A 19,055-nucleotide genomic window follows, 5' to 3' on the forward strand; every position below is an offset into this window, starting at 1 on the left:
TAAAATAATTCTTTTAGAGTTTTTGATATACATGTCTTTGGGTTGAGTTTTGGATTGAGTGCCAGGCTTCGTGAATGAAAAGCTGCAGAAGTTCTGGAAATGTTCTGCTTCTTTAAAGATAATTTAAATTCTGCTGGCTGACAGGTGGTATGGGAGATAACCTTGATCAGGGAGGCTCAAGGTCAATTTTAGTCTTGCCTTACTCTGAAGATGTAGCCCTTCTCAGATAGCAGCTGAAAGAAAACAGTCAACACCCACCCCTTGCTCTCTTTAAGGTAATTAGATTGTTCTTTTACTTATTTGTTGGCTGGTAGAAGTTCTTTATATATTCTGGATACAAGATCCTTATCACGTATGTGATATGTAAGTATTTTCTTCCCTTCTAGTGGTCATCATTTCACTTTCTTGCTGGTTTTGCTGAGGAGACTCTTCTTTTCGTATTGTACTTTTAGCTTTGTGACAACTGCTTAGAATTCACCAAAAGCTTCTCAAGGAAGTGGCCTCACCAGCCTTACTTCGGTGTAACTCATTCTATGGGATGTTGTTGGCCTTTTACATTTTTGTCACCTCTTCCAGTACAGCAAGATGAGCACAAGCTCTGGTTGTTGCTCTCTCTTCAGCCTTTATTCCCCACAAGGCAGACTGGCAGAGGAACAGCAGTGGCAAATGCAAAAGTCACTTGAATATATCACCCTGTCCCCAGAGTTGCAGCTTATAAATCCTGCTTTGATTATTTCCTAATACCTTCCTACAGCTCTCACACTTTTACATCTTCTCATGCACATTTATGGTTGTTCTCCAACAGAGGAGTTATTCAGATTCTAGTTACTCCATCATCACTAGTAGCAGCCACCGTCTTTCCACTTAGCACATTTCATTAAATTTGTATGGAAATGAGAGAACGCAGTCAAATTGACAAAGCATCTTACAATTGACAGGGAAATTGGCTTGTTCATACACAGCCTTACTGGAGGACATTAATTTATATCAAAAGCCTTAACAATCCATTTGTCCTTTGACCTAGCAATTTTGTTTCTAGGGATTTATCCTAAGAAAATAATTGTGGATATTTATTTGGAAACATTTCTATCTTGTGACCAGAATTGGAATGAAAATCCTAAACCTGCCACAGTGCAGAACTTGCTAGTTTCTGGTGCAGCAGTGCAATGGGACATAATGGAATTTAATGTTATGAAAGATGTAGCCGGATATTTAAATATATTGGTAATCTGTTGCTAAGTGCAAGAGATTATAAGATACCCCCCATTTAGTAGGATCCCATTTAAAATGTATTTCCAGATATGTAAGCTAGAATAGTGAGACAGGTACCAGTGGCTCATGCCTAAAGTCCTAACTACTCAGGCCACTGAGATCTGGAATTAATATTTGAAACCAACCCCGACAGACAGAACTCTCAGATCTTAGATCCAGTTAACCAGGAAAAAGCCAAAGCCAACACTGGAGATGTTTCAAGTGGAAAAGTGACAGCTATGAGCAGGAAAAAGTGGAGAGTGAAGGTTCTGAATTCAAGCCCCATTAGTAGCACACCTATACACACAGACACACAGACACAGACACAGACACACAGACACACACAGTCACACACCTAGAAAAATGAATATGGGAATGTTCATAAAAGGTATTATGATTGGGTTGCTAGATTTTCTTCCTTTTGTATGTGAAATTTAATTTTTTTCTATAGCTTATGATATAGTTAAAATGCACTTTAAAAAGTTATAATTGGCAGGCCCTTTTGATAATATTTTCTGGCAAGTATTTTACTTATTTTTATTTATTTATTTATTTTTATAGGTTATGAGGCTTGAACTTAGGGCCTGGGAACTATCCCTGAGCTTTTTTGCTCAAGGCTAGTGCTCTACCACTTTGAGCCCCAGCACCACTTCAGGTTTTCTGGTGGTTAATTGGAGATAAGAGAATTATGGATTTTCCTTCCCAGGTTGGCTTTGAACTGCAATCCTGGTGAGACACCAGTGCCCAGCTCAAGCATTTTTTTGTGTGTTGGTGCTCTCAACTCTGCTTTTTATACACTTAGAAATTTTATAAATTTTATCAGGTTTCTTATAACTGAGATTACTTTGTGGAACAAAAGATCATTAAGAACATAGTTTACATCCCCTCTGGTAATGAGTGATGGTGCACACCTGTAATTCCAGCTACTCAAGAAGTAGAGACAGGAAGATCATAGTTCAAAGTCAGCCCTGGGAAAGTTTGTGAAAGATACCTGAGAAACAAAGTGAAAAAGTAAAAGGACTAGGGCTATATCTCAAATGGTAGAGTACAAGCCTGTGGCCCCTCATCAGTTTCTGACAGCATGTACCAAGTATTTTTAGTAGAATCTTTTTTTTTTTTTTTTTTTTTTTTTTTTTTGTCGGTTGTGGGGCTTGAACTCTGGGCCTGGGCCTGTCCCTCAGCTCTTCAGCTCAAGGCGAGCGCTCCACCATTTGAGCTACAGCGCCACTTCCCATTTTCTGGTGGTTTATTGGAGATAGGAGTCTCATGGTCTCTCCTGCCCGGGCTGGCTTTGAACCGCGATCCTCAGATCTCAGCTTCCTGAGTAGCTAGGATTACAGGCGTGAGCCACCAGCGCCCGGCATTAGTAGACTCTTTTAAAATCATGCATATAGTTTATAAGTTCTCTGAAAAGCATTCTGATCCATGGTTGCTTTTTCTTGAAGGTACCTCAAGGCAGCACTCAATATGTCCTTTTGGGTTTTGAGGCTGCTTCCTGGGCATGCTCGTTCCTTGGCTACATCATCAAAGAAACCAAGAGGTGAGGATCTTCATCGGCAGCATGAAGCTTATGGGTACTTTTTGCCCATCCAGACAAGATGGCAGGACAACGATCAGTATGGCCACGTGAACAATGCTGTGTACTACAGCTACTTCGACACTATCATCAACCATTACCTGATCAGGTAGGTTTCCTGAGTTCTGCATCCTAGAGACCCTCTCCCATGTTCTTGGTTGGGAATCTAAATGGTGAGGGAATTGAATGCTAGCTTTTTCCAGTGGAGGACAGAAGTGGACCCAGATAGGAGTGAAGGAGCTGTTTCCCCAGCTCTCCTGCAGACGCAGGTGTTTATTCATTTTTTTTTTGCACTAAGTTGTCAGCAAATGTATGGGCTTTGAATCTCAAATAAACAACAAACCACACTGTGTTCAGATGCTGGATAACTCAAGCAGATATTAACATCAACCCTCAAGGCTTTGTGAGGAAAACAGCTGCTCCTCGGACCCGACAGGGGAGGAGGTAGAGGCAAAAATGTAAAGATGTTTATCATATCTTCTGAATGCTGTGACGACACAGCTGCCATCTGATTGGTGCGCTGGCAAACTTGGTTAGTATACATTTGGTTAATCTAATTGTCTGACTGAAAGATTGGGTTCCACAGAGAGCTCTGCATCCATCCCAGCTCTGCCATGAATTACTTGTGCAGTTTTGATCAAATTGTTAATCCCCCTGAGTTTTCTGTACAAATAACTCATAGTTTTTAAGACTTTTCTCTGTGTCTAGCACTGTGAAGTATTTTACTCAGTTTCTCATTGAATCTCTCTATGAGAAAGTAGCAATTTGTTAAGCCAGAACCTTCTGGCTGGATCTTTTGGTGACATGCTGACCATCTCTTTACCTAAGGGCTTTATTTGGCCCCCAAAATCTTGGTACAGGCAGATCAGAAGTGCTGAGGCATTAATGTGCTCCATGAAGCAGCCTTCAGCTATTGGATGATGGGAGTTGGGGTATAAATACCCCACCAACATTCTCTCCTCTTGGGTGATGTAAATCTGAGACACTTACTTTACATAGACTCTCAGGATTCCCTAGTAGGATTAAACCCTCATAACCTAGATTGATAACTCTTTTTTAAAAAGTGGAGATATAATTTGCATAACAGAAATACAATACTTTAAACATTTAATGTTTTTTAAAGATGTCTTTATATTGAACAACCATCAGAACAATCAAATTCTGGGGTATTTTCAACCCCACCTAAAAGAAGATTCATCCCTGTTAGCTATCACTCCCAAGCTCCTTCTCTTCCCATTCTCTGGTGATCATTAATCTACTTTCTGTCTCTATGGATTTGTCTGTTCAGTACTTTTCATATAAATGGAATCATACAACATACAGTCTCTGGCATCTGCTTCGTTCATGTTGCATACTGCAATTAGAGTTCAGCTGTGTTTTAGCCTGTATCAGTACTTCATTCCTTTATAGGACTGAATCCTATCACATTGTGCGGATATGGGATATGCAATATTTTATTGATCAGGTGATAGACACTTGGATGGTTTGTACTTTTTGGTGATTATGAGCAATACCATGATGAACATTTTATGTATAAGTATTTTCTGTTTTTTGTTTTTTGTTTTTTGTTTTGGCCAGTCCTTGGCCTTGAACTCAGGGCCTAGGCACTGTCCCTGAGCTTCTTTTGCTCAGGGTTAGCACTCTACCACGTGAGCCACAGTGCCACTTCTGGCTTTTTCTGTTTGTGTGGTACTGAGGAATCGAGCCCAGGGCTTCATGCATGCTAGGCAAGCACTCTATCACTAAGCCACATTCCTAGCCCATGTCTAAGTTTTGTATGAACATTTTTTCTTGTTCTTTTGGATGTGCATTTAGAATGGAGTTCCTGAAACACTGTGTAATGATTTTTCCACAGTGTTGTGCTGTTTATATTCACACTGATGTCTCCCTCTGTACACCTGTCATTCATCCTCTTAAAAGCAAATAATACTTGTTTATGAGCAATAAACTGTATTTTTCTCAGCACTCATTTTTAGTATTAAGAGAATGAATGTCTCCCCCCCCCCCCTGGTCTGAGACTGGGACTTGAACTTGGTACCTGCTACATTCAACTCATTAGCTAGCATACTACCAACTGACTCATGTCTTCAACCCCCAGTTTCTCATACTTTAACAACACTTCTTATTATATCTTTTTAAATGTAGCCAGTCTATTATACATGATAGGTTATCACATTTTGATTTTGATGAACATTTTCTTGATGATCAATAATGAAAGCATCTTTCCATGTATAGCCCTGAACCCTGATAATGAGAAAAATGTGTCTTCAAGTCCTTTGCTTCCTTTTTAATTGGATTTCTTTTCTTTTTTTATTGTGAAAATACCGTAATTGGATTATTTATAAATGGAAAAAGTTCTTTAAATATTCTGGATACTAGACCACTATTATATAGGGTTTATAATCTTTTCTCCTATCCTATGTGCTGGCTTTTCATTTTCTTCCTAGTCTCCTTTGATGCACAAAGTTTTGAATTTAAATGGTTTTTTAATATTTTTATATTATTTATGTCAAATAATAAATGCTATATTGGTTACTTTCTACCCCGATTTCTCACTTCTAAATGAGTACTTAATCTGCAAAACATGACTTACAGTTCACTCACCATGGAGACTTGCTAGGGTAAGAAGCATACATTCTTCTTTTTCCCAAAGGGGGCATGTGTAGAGCAGTGTTCTGTCGTTCCCTTGTGTGCTGTGAGGTCCTGCGTATTCACACCTATATACCTGTCATTCATCCCTTTAGAAGCAAGTAACGCTTGCTAATGAGCAATCAACTGTCTTTTTTCTCAGCACTCATTTTTAGTTTTAAGACAATGTGTGTTTTACGCTTTAAAATCTACAATGTGTGATTTCTCATCATTTAACAATAGGATATTTGACAGTAAAATTTCCAACTCACTCAGGGCCACTCCTTGTTTTCTTAGAAAGGCTCAGCTCTGGGTTTTCTTCCCTTAAGTCACCTCAATATACCTGGGATCAAGTGATGTTCACCTTCTGTGGCTTTTGAATGCTTTCTAGTTATGAGGACGAAATACAGTTAATGATAGTTGAGTCCTTAAACCACTGAAGATTGTAGCTTTGTGGTCCTATTTATTACAACTTCCTTCATCTAAGACTGCCAGTTTTGAGGGTAACCACTGGGATTAACGCCTTGTACGGGAGAATTTCTGCCAGAATATGCTCTTGTCTTTGGTAGAACTTCTGTTATATTACTGATTAACTATCAGATTGTGAAAATACCCTGACTGCTATATGCATGGACTTTCTAATTAAGATTTTGTATTGAAGATGGATTTACCTTTCACATTTTTTGAAGAGATCTGTTTAGGGTTGCACATGACTTGTCAGAAGCAAAACCAGCGCCTCCTAGAGGAGTAAGGATGTAAGGAAGAATAGGTCAGGGGCGGGGGGGGGGGGGGGAGTGGAGGGGGGGAGGCAGATGAGGTTACCACCTCTCATTGCTCAGTACTCAGCAACAGGAGGAGAGCAACTTGTCAAATCACAGCCTGGGATGCTCAGCACACTCCTTTTCGCCTTGCTTTCCAAGGATGGATTGTACATGTGCCCATACTTGGGGAACCCAGCTACATCTTTGCCAGGAGCATTTCTTCTTTGAGGTGGGAGGAAGGGCTTTTCCAGGGGCCCAGGGACTTGTGGAGGGCATCAGGAGAGGGTGAAGAAGACAGCAGAACAGGCCAAAGCCTGCCCGAAGTTCCCATCAGTTTGACATGCAGAAGGGGTTAAGTCATTCTTGAACAGTTTATCGCTCATCAATTGTAATTAAATATGTTTATATTAAATTATGTTCTGTAATTAATGTAAAATCCTTTAGCCTATGCTGTTATTAGAACCAGATGCTGAAGTACCAACAATATTTCAACATGACTGCTGCCTCGCCAGCTGTCTAACTGTAATTACTTTAATCTCAGCTTGTTATCTAATTATCACCTTTGTAAAGGGAAAAGTACTCTCTAATGCTTACTGATTGTTTCAGATGATGATGAAGAGCGGGGAACAGCTGTCAGAGATCGTGGGCCCTGCTTATCACAACGGAGGAAGTTATCCTGAAGTGTATTCAGGGCCAAACTGTGGAGGAGACACGTGCCAGGCGGGAACTAGGGACTGGCCAGCCAGGGGAGACAGGTGGTGTGCTGGTTAAGGGTACAGCCCAGTGGATAAACTGTCAGGTGACACCTGCCTTCTCCAGCCATGTTGGGGGAGGAGGGAAGCAAGATTCTAAATTTGAGACTCAGTTGCTTCATTTGGAGCTGGGAGGCAGCAGTCATGTTGGATTCTACCTCTGAGGGCTTTTGCAAGGAATGAGAGCATGTGAACTCAGTCAGTATGGTAGTTGATAGAATCTATATAATCACTGGGAACTTTTGTCATCCTTCAAAAAGAAAAGTCAGAAGCCCAGTGCCGGTGGCTTATGCCTGTAATCCTAGCTACTCAGAAGGCTGAGATCTGAGGACTGTGGTCCAAAGCCAGTCTGGGCAGAAAAGTCTCTGTGAGACTCTTACTCTAATTAATCACTGAAGAACCGGAAATGGTGCTGTGGCTCAAATGGTAGAGTACTAGTCTAGTGTACAAAAAAACCTCAGGGACAGCTCTCAGGCCCTGAGCTCAAGGTTAACACAATCACCACAAAAGAAAGAAAGAGAGAAAGAAAGAAAAAAAAAGATAGAAGAAAAAGGAGAGTCAGAATTGTTTTTCTTCATGTCCATCTTAACCTTGATAATCAATCTGAAACAATTAGAATGGGGTTATTGTCAGCAACTTACCATTATCAGTTTTTTTGTAAGTTATTTTTAACTTCTATCCTGAAATTTATTTTTGTGTTATTTGTTTAGGAATAGTTCACCACTGACTTCTAGAAATGCAAAAGAAAAAGCCTACCAAATCAACAAAGAGTATAAATAATATCGACAGGGAAATCTTGACACTCCTAAGGAGAATAAATGCCTTTTAAAATATCCTTTGGTATTTTATGTCTGTGTTGTGTGTCAGCTGTTGAAGTGGTAACTGGTTGTTCTCAAATAATCAAATTTACTTAGATGCCTGTTAAGCATTCAATATGCTCTCATACTTGAGCTCTCTGGAGCTGCACACCCATTAGAGGGTAATTGGTACCAGCAGACCCTGCCATGTAGCTAGCAGGACTCTAGAGCACTTCGAGAAAGTCTATATGGGAGACAGCAGGGCCAAGGAAAGTGGACCTCACTAGAGGGAAGGCAGAGCCCTAGGAGAGGAATGAATTGCTGCACAAGGCTGGGGACAGAAGAAAAGATTTCCCATTTTCTTAAACCAAGCAGTCAGAAGTTAGTCCCCTGGAGGATAGGAAGCAGGAAGTGTATTTGTAAGGAACCTTATTTCAAGGGATTGGGAGAGGGAGGGGTTTAGAGGAAAGGGGAGAGAAGGAAGAAGGGGAAGAACAGAAGGGGGAGGACGAGGGGGCAGAGGAGGGGGAAAAAAGAAGAAGAAGAAGAAGAAGAAGAAGAAGAAGAAGAAGAAGAAGAAGAAGAAGAAGAAGAAGAAGAAGAAGAAGAAGAAGAAGAAGAAGAAGAAGAAGGAAGAAGAAGGAAGAAGAAGAAGAAGAAGAAGAAGAAGAAGAAGAAGAAGAAGAAGAAGAAGAAGAAGAAGAAGAAGAAGGAGAAGAGGAAAAAGAGGAAGAAGAGGAAAAAGAGGAAGAAGAGGAAAAAGAGGAAGAAGGGAAGAAGAGGAAAAAGAGGAAGAAGGGAAGAAGAGGAGGAGGAGGAGGAAAAAGAAGAAGAAGAGGAAGAGGAAGAAGAAGAAGAAGAAGAAGAAGAAGAAGAAGGAGAAGGAGAAGGAGAAGGAGAAGGAGAAGGAGAAGGAGAAGGAGAAGGAGAAGGAGAAGGAGAAGGAGAGGAAGCAGAAGCAGAGGAGGAGGATGAAGAGGGGGAGGAGGAGGAGGAGGAAGGAAAGAAGGAAAGAAGGAAGGAGGGAGGGAGGGTGGGAGGGAGAGGGAAATGGGAAGAAAGAGAAAGAAGGGTAGAAAGAATAGAAGACAAGAGAAGAGGTAGGAAAATACAGCTCAGAGTACAGAACAGGTCTCAACAAAATGATAGGAGAGGAAAGAGGAGATGGGAGAATAGGTGAAGAACTCTGGCCAATATCAGAAGTGCCTCTGTTCTGATTCAGACTTGCTCTCCTCAGGAGCTGTGTCACTTCAGACTTAGGATTTTTTTTTTTTAATTTTGTGCTGATACTAGGGCTTGAACTCAGAGCCTAGGATGCTTGCCTGACTGTTTCACTCATGGCTAGTACTCCACCACTTGAACTACATCTCCAATTCCATCTTTTTGTTGGTTAATTAGAGATGAAGAGGGTCATGAATTTGTCTGCCTGGGCTGACTTTGAACTTTGAATCTTAGATCTCAGCCTCCTGAGTAGCTGGGATTATAGGCATGAGCCACTGGTATCTGACTTTAACCTTAGGATTTTCAGTTCCCTCAGAAGAGAATTAAAGGTGACTTTTGTGAGGCTCTGAGTTGGAAGGAGCTGTGAGTTAAAAGTTGTGAGAGTTAACCCAACTCCCAAATCACTCCCTTCCTGGCTTGGGATAGGATGTCTTCCTCCCATACATAACTTGCTCCAGCCATCATGGTGCTATCTATCACGAAGTCCTTACCAGAGCAGAAGATGTCCTAGTGCCATTCCCTCGAGCCTTCAGAACTTCCGTAGAAAGTTATTCAGCCTTTGGTATTTCATGATAGTAACAAAAAGTGGACTACAGGTCTTGGTCAGAATTAGTCTGATGGGAAAGCAATACAGCAAGTAAATGAATACCTATGTCCGAGTTCCAACCAAGTTTTTTTTTTTTTTTTTTTTACTTATTGCTACTTACTCCTTTTAATGTGTGATTTTATATTTTTATAACTTCACTAAAGTTCCTGGTTACTTAATCATGAGTTGTTTTTTGGGTTATTTTTTAGGGGTACTGGGATTTGAACTCATGCTTGCTAGACAGCAGCCCTACTACTTGAACCACTTAACATTGACGTCAACTGTTTCATTCTTGTGCATCTTATAAATTTTTCATCTTGTAATGACATGTCATTCTCCTAGGAATTCCTCAAGGTAGGAACTGTCATAAGTGCCTTAATCCTGATTTCCTACAAAGCAGGTAATAACAGCGGAAGAATGTATGGAACCTAGAGACTTTATCTGTTTGGGGCCTGATCTGCACCTGGCATACGTGGATAGTGAATGAATGAATGAATGAACGATTGAATAGGAAAATGAATAGGGAAAAGTTTTCAGTGGCAGGTTCCCATGACTTAGTACCCTGCTTCAAATGCCAGGATCAAGAATGACTACTTTTGAGCTTTGGGGCCATTGTAGGGAACAGAAGTGACCTGGGTCTGCCATTGGGGGATGTTTGGGAAATTGGGGAGCAAGGTGCATTTGTTATACTCTGCTCAGAATGCTTCCCCTGAGCCCACCAGCCCTCTCCTCTACTTCTTTTCAGACCTCCCATTCCTACCCCTCATCCTAGACTTAAGGAGAAGATTCTTTTTGTAACCTTTCCACAGGAGCTGTAGGAACCAGGTGACATTTCTGTGGTTCTCAGCGATGCAATGGTTTTCTTGCTGGGGTTGCCAGGCAGACTGGCATCTTCCTAGACCCTGGACAGAGCCACATGCACGCTCTTCCTCATGCATGCTCTTGTGCTTTGGGGCTTGAATTTACATCTTGGGTATTCTGTCAGTTCAAAGCCTTCGTTAAAATATTAAGATCTATCTCCTTGAGACCAAAGAAATCTCATTATAAATAAAGTAATCCCATTGGCGGATGTGTTCTGAAACCCACAGGCAGAGAAATATACGGATACAGTATGCCTGGGAAGTTGGGCTGTCAGATTAATACATTGTGTGAAAATTGGGGCCAGAGGTCACCAGTCTCCTGGTACACAAATCTCCCTCTGAGAACCTCATTTCATTCAGACTATCAGTTAGATTAGAGATACCCTAATTATCCCACTGAAATTAAATTACTTTATGTTACGGTGATATAATGAACAACCATAAAGAGGATATACACAACCAATCATCTGATTAGTCACAGCAAGACCAGACCATACACTAAAAGGACCTTGCTGATTATTGTCAGCTAGTCTCTCTCTCTCTCTCTCTCTCTCTCTCTCTCTCTCTCTCTCTCTCTCTCTCTCTCTCTCTCTCTCTCTCTCTCTCTCTCTCTCTGTCTCTCTGTCTCTCTGTCTCTCTCTCTCTCTCTCTCTCTCTCTCTCTCTCTCTCTCTCACACACACACACACACACACTCACACTCACACACACACACTCTCTCTCTCTATCTCACACATACACAGAAAAGGAGGGAAAGGGGAAACTGAGAGGGGTCAGCTCTGGCTCCACCTTAGGTTGCTTTTCTGTCTTTCCTGGACAGGTGTTGGGTGCCTACTGTGACTTTGGGGTGAGTTGTTAAAAGGATCTCCCTAGAGGTGCTATCACTGGTTATTGTGAGGGTAAGAACTGTAAAGCACCTGTTACATCCTTTTGGGAGGGTGTAGAGTGGGGGGTGCAGTACTGCGTTTGAAAACAGGGTCTCATTCTTGCTAAGAGGTACTCTCACCTAGCTTGAGCCATGCCATCAGCCTTATTTGCTTTTAGTTATTTTTCAAATAAAGTCTCACATTATTGCTTGGCTGACCTCTAACCTTGATCCTCCTACCCCTGCCTCCTGCATATTTGAGATTGCAGGCATGGGTCACCCACAGCCAGACAATTAGCCACTGCATTATTTATTACCTCATTTTCCTGTGGGCTTCATGATTTACAGGGTAAGGACCAGGCATCCATTGCCCTTCATTTCTTCATTGCAGTCTGTTAACTGATAGGGCTCTGTTGCTAGGGTATACTGGTCCTCTGGAGAAAAGCTAAGCTCCATTAGTTTGTCTTTGTTAAAGTAAACAGTGCTAGGTGCTATAATGAATTACCCTCAAATTTCAGTGACCTAATGCAGTAAAAGTTTAGCTTCTTGTTCAGATCTCTAGCTGGTGAAGACTAGTGTGTGCACATGTGTGTGTGTGTGTGTGTGTGTGTGCGCACGCGCACTCTAGGCTATTGTTCAAGAACCCACTAATAGCTCTATTCTCTCTCGGTTAGATTTCTCAGTAGCAATACCCTCAACATTTGGTGACTGAACAGTTCTTTGGGAGGGAAGTTGTTATGTGCGTTGTAAGATGTTTGACCACACCCTTGGCCTCTAACCAGGAGATGCCAGTGGCAAACCTTCCCAGTTTGGACAAGCAAAAGAATATCCAGACATGGTTTTTTTTCTGGAAAAGGAGGACATAATTGTCCCTGCTTCAGAACCACTGTTCTGGCCAATGGAATCTTCTCCATTCATCCGGAAGGTAGGAGAGAGCAAGGAGAATACTACAGGAGTTTGTTTTTTTGTTTTTGGCGGGGGGCACAGTCATAGAAGTAGCACTGATGCCACACTCTTCTGGGAGAAGTCCCATGAAGTGAAAAAACGTGAATGGGAATGGACTCTGGAGGTGTTCCTGGGAGAATAAGGAAATGGTGTGGGCTGAACCTAAACAAGATCTGATCCAAGGACATAGAAGAACCTGAGATTTGGCCCCTCCCCTTACTGACAGGAATGTGAGTCCCTTTAGGTCCATTGGACAATGGGGAAAGGGCAGCATCTTAGGTGGACAGTATCATGATTACAACACGATTGCTTTACACAGAAAGCATATTGAATCCAGGTGCTGGTGGCTCTTGCTTATAATTCTAGCTACTTGGGAGGCTGAGATCTGAGGATCATAGCTTGAAGCCAGCCCAAGTAGAAGAGCCTCTTTTTTTTTTTTTTTGAAGTTCTTAGCTCCATTCAGCAGAAACGCTGAATGTGGAGGTGTGGCTCAAGTGGTAGAGCAAAAGAGACAAATGAGAATGTGAGGCCCTGAGTTCAAGCTCCAGTACCAGCGTGTGTGCGTGTGTACACATGCACGCATACTCACACCCACAACCCCTCCCTCCCCCACACCCACACTTTTTTTTGTCAGTCTTGAACTCTGGACCTGGGTGCTGTCCCTCAGCTCTTCAGCTCAAGGCAAGCACTCTGTCACTTGAGCCACAGCACCACTTCTGGTTTTCTGAGTGGTTTATTGGAGATAAGAGTCTTGGGAACTTTCCTACCCAGGCTGGCTTTGAACCATGATCCTTAGATCTCAGCCTTCTGAGTAGCTAGGATTGCAGGCCTGAGCCACCAATGCTGGACACACACACATTTTTGATAGCAGTTAAAAAATTAGTAACATGATCTTCGGTACTAAAGAATTAGACAATTTCACATTACTTAAGAAAATGAACGCAGTGTACTGTAAGTGAATGGCCCACCATGTAAGTTAAGTCTTGTCCCTGGAAATAGACAGAAGACCAGTTCACTTTAGTATCACTAGCATCTAGCACATAGGTAGCATCTGGAGGCTTTGTTAGTGCTGCTACTACTACCATTGTTGTTTTTTAGAGCACATACTTAAACTGGTCTCATAGGCAGAGAGGATGTAGTTAGAGGAAGCAGGAGAGAGGCCAGTGAGTGGGTGTTGATGACACTCATATTGGACTTGTTACCTAATGCATTAGCGGTGTCTTTGGATTATTACCAGAGAAGCAAAGACATGTGTTCCCTGACTTACCAACTCACCGCTCTGTGCTCCACATCACACCTTAAAAACTGTGCATGGTACCAATATTGTAGGAGAAAAGGTTGTTATGGGGAGGAAACGGATTCCCTGAGTTTCCAACTTGACTGTGTCATTGGTCCTGTGATTCTGGATGAGTCAGATTACTTCTAAGACAAGTCTTTCAATTCCTGTTTTCCCTGCTGGCTTTGGACAAAGAGTTTATGTCCTCAGTTCTCCACTTTGATCTCCATTTTGTTGCTGAAGGTATTTTCCACCTCTCCACCCTCATCCCATTACAACTTTTTCCCAGCAAGCCATGTGCATTACAGATAAGACAAAAGCTCCTTGACCTGTCTTGGTTGCCCTGCAGAGACCAGGTTTTACTGCATCCTAACTCCCTGAGCTCCCCACGGCCCTGGTTCTCCAGGGCTTTGCTCATACTGGACTCTCTGCTCTTCCTTCTCTGTTCAGTACCTCTTAGTTCTTGGTTCAAAGGTCACATCTTTAAGGATATTTGCAAAAACCTGATCATTTCTTGGACCTTCTTAAGGACTTCCACAAGGCAAAGCTAGAATTAGGATTTTTATATTCCTTGCATTATTTGACTGCTTCCTGTTCCCATGGTTTCCTCACACCCACCATGAAAGCACAACTGATAGTCATGTTCCATGTTGTATCCCACGGCCTAGCAAGTGTCCAGCACAAAGTTAGCTGCTAATGCATTTTTTCCTCCCATGAACAAACAATTGAATCATTTGAAAGGGTCTGAAATACTAATTGATCACACTGACATGCAACCTGTTTGATTCTTCATCAAGCTGCCAACAAATTAGAAATGTGTTTCCCACAGTCTCTGGGAGTGGTGCTAGGTAAGGTGGTCAGTGAAAACCCTGTGGTGTGATTTTCTCATCTCTCTTGAAAAATCTGTGAGGAATCCAGAAATCTCGTAACCTTTCAGATAGCCTTTTATTGAAAATGCATATACCTGGGTAATTCATGCAATCCCAATGGGCAACTGTGGTCCAAAGCATTGTTTGCAGGTAAATAGCCTGGGTTGGGGGCAGCAGTACGGGGAGGGGGGGGCGGGGGAGAAGATGCTAACCAAGTGGTGGGTGCTCCGTGCTCTGGTGCTCTGTGGGAAGAGATGAAAGGAGCAGCCTAGGACGTGTCAAGATGTCTGAGTGAGAGAATGGCTTACCTCCCCACCACGGCCTGAGCCTCTTAGGATTCCTGTCATGTGGTCACCTCTCAGCTCTGAACAAAGTGAGGTATGAAGTCATTTCCAAAGCAGCGGCTATGAAATTCCATTACACGGGGCTTTTCAATTTGAGTGGAAAGACCTTTGCTGAAACTAATTTGCAGTTGCTTTAATCATGGGGCTCGGAGACAGCAGGCTTTCCTCACTGTGGTGGCTACGAAGGTTCACACTGGTTTTGCAGCGTGAACCCATCCCCCTTAGCTGCTACATCCCTTCTAGTCTTTGGCTATTCCCTATTTTTTTCCTTCCTTTTGGCAGTGTTTGAGGCAAAAGGGAAGCAATTATCTTTAGTCATCATGATAAATATAAATGCTTTACAATTAGCATCCATTTGAAAACATCGAGTGAGAGCCAAGGAAAGAAAGATGCTTTCCCAGACGTCCCTCTGTTCTCCCAGGCCTCTCCTGCCTCCTAACTCTTAGAGAATTTTCTCTTGGGTTCCCTTGTTCCCTTGTCCAGTGACCCCACTGGGATTTTTTTTCTTGAACGGCAGAGCGGTAGCTAAGAATCACAGAAATGCAAAGAGCACTCAGTTAAGAAATCACGAAACTATGTCTAAACTTGTTTTCCAAGTCTAGTTCATTGGTAAGTATATTAAGCCTTTCAGAGCATCTTGTATATTAGATGAAGATAACACCTGCTGTTTAGGTCACATAAAGTTCAGCAGGGAAGTGTGAGGAAGCCTGTACATTCTGCTCAAGGATACTGGGTTGTTAGGAGCTGGTGGCATCAGTTAACCCAAGGGTATTTCTTGAAGAATAGTTGCTGAACTCATCCCCACAGACATAGTGTATCACAGTGTCTGAAATCCCTTTGGTTGGAGGCTCTGTGTCGCCTGGAATTTCCCATAAGGAAAGAGATTCAGGAAAGAATCAGAATCTTCTTGTCCTTGAAGAGGAGAATAGGGAATGGAACATGGGCACAGGTAGGTTTTATTGGTGAGATATGCTGTGGAGGGATGTTGGGACAGGAAAGATGAAATTATGAATAATTTCTAACACTATTCAATGCAGACTTGGTAAGATAAGGCACAAGGGTGAAGGACAATGCATCAGGCCACGGATTAATTGTTTTATTTGTGTTGTGAATATTACTCATTCTTTTTGGTTGTCAGTAAATGAACACATTTTCTCTGTCTTCAGGATACCTCTCTCTGCTAACACACACATAGAAGGGAAACATACTGGAGATGTTGTTTTCCTAACTTCCCTTGCAGCTAGGATGCTAGTGTATGTATGGCCCACGTTTTTGCTTGGTTTCACACCAGCCTCAGGCTATGAATTGGCAGCTTTTGACATACTTGAGATAGTGACTATGGAAAGTTTATTCTGGGGATAGGAATGGTGATAGACCAATGGCAGTTACGTGATGGCAGCTATGACCATGATCTTGAAAGTCAGTGTAGCTGAGTATTGTAAGGTGAAATTATCCCAAAGGCACATTTTGTAAGACTGGAATATTGGAATCTTTGTTATACAGGTAGCAGGCCACAGGCCACCTGTTGTTACAAAGGCCAGCAGCCCCCAAATACACATAACATGGGAAAGAAAGAACAAAAACAATACCAAGAACCAATTCAGCTGAATTGGGACACCATGATGACCCAAGAAGAGCCAGGAGACAGGACACAGAACATGAACATGGAGACACATATGGCATCTGGGTTAATCTGGGCTTAAATAGCAGGGAGCAGGTGCACAGGAAATTCCCAGTCTCAGGCACTGGACCGACAGATTCAATAACCTATCAGCCAAGTGTCTGCACCTGCCCCCAGGGATCTGGGCATGCCCATCACCTGGGAGGGCGTTTCCTTGCCCTAGCATAAAGACAAGATGCCAGACCCTACTATCCACCATGTGGCCAATATGGCGCCTGCCAGACCTGACCTCCTTTCTTTATGAGGATAGTGGTCAGAGGTTGGCAGAAGTTTTCCAGATGGTTCTTTCTATAATGTGATTCTCAATCACACCTCCTCCCCCTGTGCCTGTGACTGTGTTCTCAAATGCCTAGAAACATAAAGGTAGAGGTGAGAGGCACAAGAATGTAATCATTTAAGGAGCCCCTGCGGGAAGAACAGTTCCTGTGGGAAACAGGAAACAATATGCAGATGTCCCTCAGTTTACAGTGGGATCATATCCAGTTATTCCATCATAGGCTGGAATGTTTGAAGTAAAAAAAATACATTTAATACAACTAACCCACCTGACATCCTTGTTTAATGATATAGTGAACTGGGGAGGATGGAATCATCTTGGCCATGTGGTGGATAGGGAACTGGGTTTAACTGGAGCCATCTTGTCTTCATGGTGGAGGAAGGTGAAGTCTCACATCCCAGGTGATGGGCATGCCTGAATTCCTAGAGAAAGGGGTAGTGACTTGGATGATAGGTTACTGCACCTGTCAGTCCTGTGCCTTGAACTTGGGAGACTCTGAGTTTCTTGTGACCCTGCCCCCTGACTATGACACTCTTTAGGCCTGCAGCAGCTCAAGTGCATTACACCATGCCTTGTGTCTCCTGTGTTCCCCATCTCTTGTCTCTCCTCCATTCACCATGGTGTCCCACTTCGGCTCTCCTTTGGGGTTTGTTGTTGGTTTGTTGGCATTGTTTTTCTGCTCTTTCTTTGCTTTACTACTGTCATGACTCAGTTTTCTAACAGTGTTAAAGGCATCCAAGGGGCTGCAGGTCTTTGAGACAGGAGTCTGCCTGCAGATGCCAGCTGTCTAATAAAGACTCCCAATTCAACCTCTCTGTTTCTTGTGACTGAGCTACATTAGTACACTGGAATGCACTAGTTGTTTTTTCTCTTGATTATAAGGTGACTCACTGCCACTGCTCAGTGCTGAAGACAGGATGATCCTGTATGTCACTACACCAGGAGAAGCCCAAATTCAGAATTCAAGGCATGATTTCTACTGGATTGTACATTGCTTTCAAACCGCCGTAGAGTGAAAACATAAAATAAAGTAGTAAATTAAAAGGAATGGTCAAAAGTTAGGGATAATTTGTACTTTAGTTATTTCCTGCTTCTCGAACTGTTTTCAATCTTTTGTGGGAAAGGAAGTGTAGCTATGAAAAGGTTTTGCTGCATTTTCCATGAGTTAGCAAGGTTTATATGGTGAGGAAGGAATCAGATAATTTTGCTATGTTGGGTCATAATCATAAAGGTAAATTCTGGAGTAGGCTGTGTGGGGACTCATGGCAAACAGGGTAATGGCCTTCACCTTGACCTTTCTGTGCCTCAATTTCCTCATCTAGCTATGACAGGAATAATGATATCACCCCTATGGGATTCTTGTGCGAAGACTTGAAGGAATGTCTTTGCATAGCCTAGAGGAGTGTTAGCCATGCGACTTGCCATTATACTGTTGGGCACTGAGTCTAAAAGAGTGGCAGCTACCAGCTGGTACAATCAGCCCCTTCTTCCACGTCATATGTTTCTCCTCTCCTCTCAGAGGCCTGGAAACCCTCTTTAGAGATTTCCTAGCAAAAGCTCTACTCTTCTAAGACTCTTTCCTCCTTACAGCTCTGCCATCCTTGACACGTCACCTTCATCCATGTGGGTGCAGGTGGCCTACTATCACATCTGTGCTCCTCTGCAGGAAACGCTCCAGCATCAAGTGAGCCACGTGACTGCCAAGGAAAGGGAGTCCAGGTGGAGGGAACAGCGAGGGCAGACAGGCTGAGCATGCTGAGACAGCGGGAGTCGGGGAGGGTGGTGCCAATGGAGCACGTGCAACAGAAAAGGAGAGGGAAGAATCCGAGCCAGCTCATGCAGAGCCTCTTTGGACAAGAGGAGGACTTTGGATTTGATTCTACGTGATGGAAGCCAGTGATGGGGATGTAGAAATGGTGATGGGTGGGCATCGTGAAGGAGCCTGAAGAGGACAAAACAGGGAACCTGGCAGCTCAGAAAGTCTGGTCGTTTCACCCTTGTCCTTTGAGCACATGACAGCTGTGGGCACTCACCTTACACAGCTCCAGTTCTGTAGACCTGATAGTGGAAAAAGGGAGGAGGGAGTTTGAATTCAGTCGTCCTTGCTTCTTAAAGAATTAATTATTTGAGGAACTCTACCCTTTGTGCTACATCATTTCTCTCTGTCTCTGTCTCTGTGTGTCTGCGTGTCTGTCTGTCTCACACACCTTAAATAGGGGCACAGGATTTGCAATCAGATAAAATAACTTAAACACTAGCTACTTTACTTACTAACTAGGTGTCTTTCATGAAGTGAATGAACTTTTGGGAGCCTGCTTTTTCTCTATGAAATGGCAATATGAAATCGAGAGCTGTGGAAAGCTCAAG

The 19,055-nt window shown here is 42.7% G+C and overlaps 1 protein-coding gene across 1 annotated transcript in view; it reads left to right on the forward strand.

The window, feature by feature from the left end:
• Window positions 1-19,055, forward strand: part of LOC138833752 (uncharacterized) — a 146,985-nt gene that overhangs the window by 64,979 nt on the left and 62,951 nt on the right. Inside the window, exon 2 of the mRNA XM_070032041.1 lies at window positions 2,697-2,936. Coding sequence (XP_069888142.1) covers window positions 2,719-2,936 — 218 coding nt within the window. The 5' untranslated portion in view covers window positions 2,697-2,718. The remainder of the gene's footprint in view (window positions 1-2,696; window positions 2,937-19,055) is intronic.

This window comes from Dipodomys merriami, unplaced genomic scaffold (assembly GCF_024711535.1).
Source record: "Dipodomys merriami isolate MVZ:Mamm:240054 unplaced genomic scaffold, mDipMer1.0.p SCAF_21, whole genome shotgun sequence".
Classification (NCBI taxonomy): Eukaryota; Metazoa; Chordata; class Mammalia; order Rodentia; family Heteromyidae; genus Dipodomys; species Dipodomys merriami.